Consider the following 10076-nt stretch of genomic DNA (forward strand, 5'->3'; position numbering starts at 1 on the left):
TGAATCCTTACATAAAGAAATTTCAATAATATCATAGACAAGTATGAACTACTCACAAGAAGCAACAGGAAAAGCTTTCAATCATAATTCAGAGGGGGTACTGTATCTAAGTACAGAGCAATCATTTGGTTTGCCTAAGACAGCCCCGTTTACACCTATTATTCTAGTTTAAGTATTAATAGCACTCCCTTCCACTCTCAAAAGGATCCTAGTTTGGATGATAAATTATGTGGTCACCTTATCTATGAGAAACTTGGTCCAGATATGTTACTCTGTAGTGCTCTTGTTTGACAGAAGGAGGACTCCATGAACAGTTTCTGCCAAATATCAAGAGGAACTAGATGGCAACAATTTAAGATCCAAATTGAAAGAGAAGATATAAAATATATAAAATATGATGTCTTTATATTAAAAAACAACCCAACAACATCATAAAACTCACACTCAGAATGGAAAGCAATTCTTCAACACTGCATTCTGGTTTCAAATGCTCCTTGAACATTTTAACTGTTTGGTGCTTCAAATAGTAATAGGAGGCAATTCGGCCATATGTCAGAGTTTCAATGCTCCGATTGTCCTATTTCAAAAGAAAGATAAAATGACATAAATAAAAATACAACAGAAGTACACAAATTAATAAAATTAATAATCCACACTGTAGACTGTTATTGCAACAATTCTATCAACGATTTTGGTTATCATTAGAAGCAAAAACCCTACTGTTAAAAAGCTAGGCAATCTTTACAACTGGAATATATATGCTGACTCTTACCTCTCCAATTTCAATACAATAGGAATGTTCCAATTCAACCAGGGACTTCTCAACCAGATTAGACAGAAATTTGTTCACAGAATCATGGCTCACATCACCCAAATTGTAGTAGCTAAAAAACAAACAAGGTTATTATTTAAGATATTTTCTATTAAAACTATTGCCTTGGTTTCATACTGTCCTTTTCAGAATTTCAAAAACATTATATTTACAGCAAATCAAAGAAAGAAAGCAACTGCAATCACCATTCCTACTTTACACATCAAAAGCCCCATACTAAGGTAAATTCACACTGATAGACAATAATTTATTAAAAATATGTAAAATAAGCAGATAAAATCCTGCACCACCTTAAGAAAATACTAACTCCAATGTTGAAACTGGCATTACTTAACTTTACACATTTATACTAAATTTAGAAATTTTTTTTATATACAAAAATTTCCTTCTATATATAAAACCTATCCCCAAACCAAAAATATCAAATCCACTGGTGTCGAGTTGATTCTGACTCGTAGTGACCCTATAGGACAGAGTAGAACTGCCCCATAGGGTCCCCAAGGCTGTAAATCTTTACCGAAGCAGACTGCCACGTCTTTCTCCTGTGGAGCGGATGGTGGGTTTGAATCACGGACCTTTGGTTAGCAGCCAAGCACTTAACCACTGTGCCACCAAGGCTCCTTAAAACCCATTCTCAGTAACTTCAAAAAGTTCAAAGAACCACTGATTTGGGAGGTAGATGAGTTCTTTCAGGAAATTTAGTCAATTGTTGTTCCCCTACTGCTGAAGGAATAAATGCCATCCTAATGAGAAGGACATCATGCTTGGTAAAATAGAGTGTCAGCAAAAGACAGGAAGACCCTCAACAAGATGGATTGACACAGTGGCTGCAACAATGGGCTCAAGCATAGCAATGACTGTGAGGATGGCGCAGGACTGGACAGTGTTTTGTTCTGTTGTACACAGGGTCACTATGAGTCGGAGCTGACTTGACAGCACCTAACAACGACTACTGGAAGGAACATCATCAGGCTAAAAAATAAACATTCTAACTAATCTTTAATATACAGAAAACACATGGGTCCAGCTCTGTCTGGTTTCCAAGAAAAAACATTAAGGATATGCAATTCACTTGAATGCTCCTCCCTGCAACTTTGAGAGATTTTTGGAAAATCTCTGTGATCACTAGGACTCTGTGCCTGGGAGCAGATCCAAAGGGCAAGGGACTGCACTTAAAGTCATGGCAGTTCTCTAATTCCTACTGGGTGAACCCTCTACCCAAGTCAGCATGGAGAGTTTATATGGCCTACTTTTCCTCCCCCCATCCAAATTAAGAAACAGGAATGGAAAGTGGCCTCAGATAACAGGTTCCCATCACTGTAAGTCCTGCATGTGTACAGAAATAGGAAAATCATCTTCACAGCCTGGGAAAAGAGTGTTTACAATCTAAAATGGGACAGGCAGGCCTAAAGAATACCATAACCTGAGGGGGACAGGGAAACATTGTCCAATAAGGCAATTTTTATGATTTTTTTTTTCTTTCTTCAAAAGGAAAGACTTGGGGTCATTAAACTATAAAAGTTTATTAAAAAATATGCAAAGCAGGACTTCAATCATGGCAGGATACTTTCATTAGAAAGAGAAGTCAGCACAAATGGCTACCTACACCCAAATATGAGACTCTCCACTGAGTAAGGATTAATAAGAGATTACTGGAATAATTTATGAAAATAAATACAAATCATGATTATATGCCAAGGATTTTCATTTTCATAGAAAAGTTATACCATATTTTATCCAAATAGCACCCACTTTCTGTGATTGTTTGCCGGCCATGCCCTCCCCCCACGAGGCACTCTCACAAGCGCCAGCGTGCCAATCCTCTTCCTCATGTTGCTGTAAAAAAAAAAAAAAAAAAAATACCTGGAGGGGTGGCCAGCTAACAAACGCAGAAGGCACGCGTTATTTGCGTAAGATACGGTAGTTACTTTTTAGTTCATAGAGAAATTATTGCCTTTCCTGGAAAAGTTCTTGTCATGGACCAAAATAAAGCAATATTTATTAATGAGCAGGCACATAGGAACTAAACCCAGTGCTGTAGTTAATTTAATTATCCCAAATGTACTGGTGGTGCAGTGGTTAAAGCAGCTCGGCTGCTAACTGAAAGCTCAGTAGTTTGAATCCACCAAACTCTGTGGGAGAAAGATGTGGTAGTCTGCTTCCATAAAGATTACAGCCTTGGAAACCCTATGAGGCAGTTCTACTCTGTCCTATATAGTTGCTATGAGTCAGGATCGACTTGAAAGCAATGGGTAATGGATACAACTTTATATGTAACCAGGCATATATGGAAATGAAAAAACAGCATTAGAATGCATTAGAAAATATTCCCTTTATCCTTGAAAATGACTAAAAAGGAATATTCAGTTAGAATATCTTCTACTTTAGAAGTGATGATAAAAATTCTGGACATCCAAAGCCCCATAAAAGACACAGATTGCCCAAGCCATTCCAAATTATTAAAAATATTTTTTCTTTTTCATTTTTTTTCCCACAAAATGAAATCCATAAGCCAAACTTTCTACAACATGAGTGCTTACTTTTTATTTCACATTCTTTTGGCTTGCTAAGTCTATAAATTTTCCAACACTATTTTCAGCTGTTTGGATTAATATATGACTGATAAAGTTATTTCTAAATTGAAAACACTAGTGAAAATGTGCCTAGGACACTGTATAGTTAACCCGTTGCTATTGAGTTGACTCTGACTCTTAGCGACCCTATAGGACAGAGTAGAACTGCCCCATAAGGTTTCCAAGGCAGTAAATCTTTCACCTGTGGCAAAGACTGCCACATCATTCTCCTGTGGAACCGCTGGTGGGTCTGAACTGCCGAACTTTCAGCTAGCAGCCAAGCGCTTAACCACTGAGCACCAGGTCTCCTTAGGACACTGTATAAGTAGTAGTATTTGTAGAACAAGAATCAAACTATTCTCTATGCAATTAAAATTACAAAAGGAACACATTTAGAAAACGTTACTGTGAACTACAAAAAGTTAAAATTTCATTTTTAATCTATAAATGTATTAGATCATTTGAAAAAAAATCCCACTGATGTTGCTACTGATCACCACAAGTCATTATCCTATAAATACAATCTAGAATGCCAACTTCACAAATTTATGCTTTAGTGAATAAATACACAAATAATACTTAAAACCATCAATGATAAAAACTTTCCTTCAAAAATTACAGGTTCTTTTTTATATTTATCCTATTCAGTGTTTTCTGTACTTAGAAGATACATTTTGATGAGCTAATGTTCCTTCTAAAGTTTCTTTATTTAAGTTTATTGGTAAATTTTTGAGACTAATATGTGGTTTTCGTCTAGATAAAGTGCAGTCAGGGTAAATATTTCTTAAACATTTAAAATAAGTTGTCAAGAAGAAAAAAATCAACTAAAATCTTATTTCTGAGACTAAAACAAATTATCTGACCATGACAAGTAATCTAACTTGCTAAAATTACCACATTTCTTTGAGCACAAGAATACAAAAATTCTTACTGAGATTTCTTCTTAATAGTTTTTCTTTTCCAAATGCACTTATCAATATTATTATTGACTTGAGTAGCAGAAGAAATACAAAATTTGATTCAAGTAATTGAATTGATATTCAATTTATTAAATATCAGTAATTTTAAGCTTATAATATCTGGGGGCAATCTAGAATATTAAAAAAAAGCCCCTAAAGTTGTTAGTTTCCATCAAGCATTCTGCCACATATAAGTGATAACTTTTAAAAATACAGAATGTTAGTTAAAATATCTTATTCAAGAATAGTAAAATTTAAATCATTAAGACTTGTAGCCAAAACAAATACTAAAATACATCTGTTTTTATTAAAGACTTAACTTCACTGATCTACACCAAGTATTATTCTTTGTTAACATTTGGACTGTGGCTCTAAGGTCACTATAAAACATTTTCAAATCCATATTAAAAAAAGATACTGTTACGGCTTAACTGGATATATAATTTGTTAGAAACTGTAAAACAATAAAACTAAATGTAAATGGAACTATCTTTTAGGTCATATAAAGTTTTGAGAGATATGTATTCTGACACTTTTCCATGAATAAAGGATAGAGTTTAGATTTATATGATATTTATCATTAGCATAATATGGTCTATGCTTCTATCAAGTGAACTGTCACAGGGCAAGTTCTAGCCTAAACAAATACAAGCATTTAGTTTAAAAGATTATATATCATTAAATTCAATAATCACTTTAGTAATTTAAAAAGCATGCAAGAGCTAAAGGTCTGTTTTCATGTTGCACTCTCCATGGTACAAAATTTATAATTTACTGCTTATTTTAAACAGACATATTCAACAACTGTTTAATTACAGATAAAGGATACAATGTAGTTTCATGTACACTGCATTGAATCATCGAGTCATTATCTTCTTTTTGCCATAAACAGACAGCCTATCTTTTTGTCAGCATGCTATTTCATTTATTTCACAGTGAAACCCAGTTTCCCAATAATTGACTTGTCAGAAGCTCTAATTTATGAGGCTGAGCTCTGTAAGATTTCTCTATATTGGACTCAACCTGCACACAAGCAGGGTTGAATATTTACAATGCTGTTAACAGGTGCTGAGTTGTTTAATGATTCTAATAGCCAGAAGCGTACTGAGAAAGCCAGCGGGATCACAATTACAGGCTGTTTGAACACAACAATTACTAGTCCCCTGAGAGGTGTGAAAGTCAAAGGCAGTTTGATACTGACAGCATCCAGCACATGGGCTAGACAAGCTAACTTCTATTAGCAGTCCATTGGGAAAAAGTCCTAACAAACCTCTCCCTATCATAAAAATTTACAAAGTTCATAAAATTTAAACAATCAAAAACTGAAGCAACTTTTAAGAAATTATTTTTAAAAGATCTTATCAAAGGACAAACAAGAATACCACTCATGAAACCTCAAGTTATCTTTTACCCAGCTCAATAGGGATGAAATTTCACCAATTGAAAACAAAATAGATTTTATAGTAATGTAAAACATAGATAAAGTTACACCAAACAGTTTGGATTTAATGTGAATAGAGGCAGTCATTTCCTGTTTGGTTTTATATAAACCTGGCCAGAGATCTCGCTGGGAAATTTTTCATCAATCTTGAAATGCTGCTGCTATAACTGTCAGTACTGGGAAGTCATTTGTTACTGCACCATGTTTTTTTATGTTCAGATTATGCAGCAGTAGTAATGACACAAATAATGAAAGTGGTTTCAGGGACAGCTGAAACTACCACAACATTTTTGTTCCAGAAATATTTAAAAGCTTTCTCAGGGGAAAACAGAGTAAAATTGAACATACAAATTGAATCCAGAATTCAATTTGGAATATATTATGTTTTATGAAAGCACCAGTACATGTGCTTATATACATTTGACCAAGCTAATGTATGTATGTATATCTACATACATTCATACATTTAATAAATACATATCATTTTGTGCAAATAAAAAAAAAATGTAAGAATATAAACAGATATATAGAGAATTTTCCAGCAACAGTGGGTCGAATCTTTATCAACGTAAGTTTTGGTGGGGGGTGCTTTACAGTAGTATGATTAAATGGAAGAGGTTGGGGAATTCGGTCATATTTATCTATAGATGACCACATTCAAGAATATTTTTATTCAAATTCTCTATTTTATGATGTACCTTTTTATCTCCTTGATATACCATTTTTTTTGGGACGTATTAAAGTCTCCCAACACAACTGCAACTTTTTTCATTGTTTGCTTTATATATTTTGATGTTATGTTTAAGTTATTTAAAAATCTGTAACCTCTATAACTTCTTAGTGATTGTGCTTATCAATATGAATCATTCTTTTGTCTCATTTAAACCTTTTTTGTCTAGAATTTGATTTTGTCTGATTTTAATTCTTCAGCTATTGCTTTCTCTTTATTATTTTCCTTCCCATCTTTTTCAATCCTTAATTTTCAATTTTGATTTAAAGATGTTGCTTGTTTAGCTAGATTAAAAAAAACAAAAACTGAATCTGAGAATTTGTCTTTCATTTATACCATCTGTTATTACAGTTCAACTGACTTATGACATGAGGAGATTCTGTCATTCTCCTCCTCAAAACCCTGCAGTGTCTCCCATTTCACGCAGAATGAAAGTCGAAGTCCAACCAGGGTCTATAATGCCCCACATGACCTGTACTACCACCTGTGCCCAACTTCCTTAACCTTCCCTCTTACTACTCTCCCCCTCATTTGTTTCACTCCAGCTGCACATTCTCCTTGTTGTTCCTTGAATACGCCACAAATGCCTGTCTTAGAACCTCTTCCGTTCCCTCAGCCTGAAATGCTCTTCACCCAGATACTCACGTGGTCAATCTTCTCGCCTCTTTCCAGGCCTTGCTCAAACGTCAGCACTTTAACGAAGCCCCATCCCGACTCCCTGTTTAATCTCCTGGCCACACTCCCTGGCTCGCTCAATCTTCCTTACTCTGTTCTACATTTTTTCTAAAGCACTTACACCACCTTCTAACATACTTCTAAATTTACTGGCTGTGCTGTAAGAATGTAAGCTCCACAAGAGCAGAGACTTTTGTCTGTTTAGTTTACTAATTTAGTTCAAAATGCTTTATTCTGTACCTGGCATATAGTTAGGCACTCAATAAATGTTTACTGAATTAAAAATAAATTTAAATTTTAAATGCTTATACTTTATTATTTTAGGAGACTATATGATTCTTGAGGCTGGAGATCATTACTCAGGTTTCTACTACCTTCCAATAGAACCTAATACAATTCTGAATCACAGCATGCTGTTTTTAATTTTTACTACCATATCTATTCTGAACTGATGAACTTACATGGCAAGGGTGTAGGCACAGGCTTCTACTTCAGAATCATAATGATAGTCTCAAGTCTTAACCTAGTCAGGTGTCTTAAAGTATGTACAGGTGGCTTCTAAAGGAACCACACACTCAGTATGTATGGTTGAGAGGAGATAATCTACCAACTCCTAAAAATCAAATTAAGCTGGACGTTTAAGGCTGCTAGAGTTTGGCTGGATGTAAGGGCTGGGGAGGTCAATGTAGGCCAGAGAATAGTGACAGCAAAAGCAAGAAAGTGAGAGGAATCTCTTACCTAGAAGTGGTGTGGGTTGATGTTTCCTTCAATCTACCCTAGCCCCTTTGGTGGTGGTAGTAAGGTACTCAATCCTCCTTTGGGGAAGCAAGGGGGCAGGAAAAGCAGCAGCCACAACTACTAAGTGTCCTAAGCCAATTCGTCAAAATCACTGCACCAAGACACTGAGCCCTTTTGACTACCAGAGTTTTCCCTCAGGGAAAGGTAGCCACCAAAGTAAGTGAGGCAATGTGAACTAAGTAATACTAGTATATTGCACTGACCCAGAAAAGACCTGGATATCTGCTCCCATAAAGATTACAGCCTAGCAAACCCTGTGGTTCTACTTTGTCTTACAGGGTTGCTATAAGTTGGAATCCACTCAATGGCACACAACAACAACAACACACCCATGTGAGGAGGGCATACGCCAAGTTGTTAATATTTAAGAAGTCTCCTGGCTCACAGGCTCAGTATAATTTATTTAATTTATAATCCAAGTACATCCCCTCAGAATTTTATCCTCTGTCCACCATGCTAAGCCTCCCCAAGCTTCTTGGTCTGCTCCTGTTTATTACAATCACATGTGAATTTTCACACCATAATATTATTAACACATGAGGCAGTTTGTAACCAGACCAACAGGGAGTGATACCTAGTCCAGTTTCTCTCAGGGGGCCCTACTCTGAATGGTGTCTCCAACTGTGCTCTTAGCTCATCTCACTCTCATGGTTGAAAAAATGTAAACATTAGACAGTTTCCTACTCATTGTCTTGTCTAAGCCTTGTCTAGTTCCCACCTCCAATAGAATACATTTAGTTTCTGATCAATACTGCTTGACAGTTTGTGAATCAGGCTATATTGGGGATAGACCACAAGCAGGTTAAGTAGCTGAAGAACTATGGATGCAAAGGAGAAGAAATATTAAAAAGCAAATTTGAGGTCTGAAGTCAAGGTAAACAGATGCAGAGTGATATCATTAATGAAAGTAAGAAAGACATATTAGAGGAAGATTTTGATAGTTATATGATTAAATCAGTGTTAGATACATTGAGTTTGAAATCATGGCAGGAAATACATGAGGCAACATTAAGAAGTCTGGTGGAGAATTGCGACTGTAATTTGGTAGAGAGAGCAGATTGAAGTAATGTACTTTTGGGGTCTTTCACACAGGTGATAAATAGAAAGGATCTCTAGAGAAGAATTTTTAAATATTACATACTGGTGTGGAAGGACAAAATATCACTTCTGCAGTATTCTTGCCAAAAATGCATAACCTCAATTTCGTGATGGGTAAACTTCAGACAAAACCAAACTGAAAGACATTCTACAAAATAACTGGTCAGTACTTTTTACAAGAGTCAAGGTTATAACAAAGACTAAGGCTAAATCCCACTTGGTCATGGTGTGTAATCCTTTTAACATGCTTTTGGATTTGGCTGGCCAATATTTTGTTGAGGATTTTTGCATCTATATTCATAAGGAATATTGGTCTGTAGTTTTCTTGTAGTACCTTTTTCTGACTTTGGTATCAAAGTCATGCTAGCCTCATAGAATGAATAAGTGTTCCCTCCTCTTCTATTTTTTGGAAGAGTTTAAGAAGGATTGGAGTCACTTTTATAAATGTTTGGTAGAATTCCTCAATGAAATCCTCTGATCCAGCACTGTTTGTTTTGGGGAAGTTTTTGATTACTGATTCAATCTCTTCACTTGTTATGGGTTTGTTGAGATCTTCTATTTCTTCTTGAGTCATTGCAGGAATTTTATGTGTTCCTAGGAATTTATAATTTATCTATTTCATCTGGGTTGTCTTATTTGTTGGCATACAATGGTTCATAGATTCTCTTATGATCCTTTTCATTTCCGAGAGTTGGCTGTAATGACCCCACTTGTATTTCTGATTTTAGATATTTACATCTCTCTTTTTTTGTCAGTCTAGCTAAAGGTTTGCCAATTTTTTTGATCCTTTCGAAAAACCAACTTCTGGTTTCAATGATTCTCTCTATTGTTTTTCTATTTTCTATTTATCTCTGCTCTGATCTTTGTTATTTTCTTCTGGTAGCTTTGGGATTGTTTTACTCTTCTTTTTCTACTTCCTTGAGTTGTACAGTTAGGTTACTGATTTTAGATCTATCTTCTTTTTTTTAAA

The 10076-nt window shown here is 35.3% G+C and overlaps 1 protein-coding gene across 5 annotated transcripts in view; it reads right to left on the bottom strand.

Annotated features, from left to right (window-relative positions):
• The window catches only part of ASCC3 (activating signal cointegrator 1 complex subunit 3), a 414547-nt gene that overhangs the window by 92365 nt on the left and 312106 nt on the right, over nucleotides 1-10076 (bottom strand). For all 5 annotated transcript variants that reach the window (XM_004372420.3, XM_023727600.1, XM_023727601.1 and 2 more), the window contains 2 exons: nucleotides 773-884; nucleotides 443-577 (listed from right to left, as the gene is read on the bottom strand). In XM_004372420.3, coding sequence (XP_004372477.2) covers nucleotides 443-577; nucleotides 773-884 — 247 coding nt within the window. The remainder of the gene's footprint in view (nucleotides 1-442; nucleotides 578-772; nucleotides 885-10076) is intronic.

This window comes from Trichechus manatus, unplaced genomic scaffold (genome assembly GCF_000243295.1).
Source record: "Trichechus manatus latirostris isolate Lorelei unplaced genomic scaffold, TriManLat1.0 scaffold00017, whole genome shotgun sequence".
Lineage (NCBI taxonomy): Eukaryota > Metazoa > Chordata > Mammalia > Sirenia > Trichechidae > Trichechus > Trichechus manatus.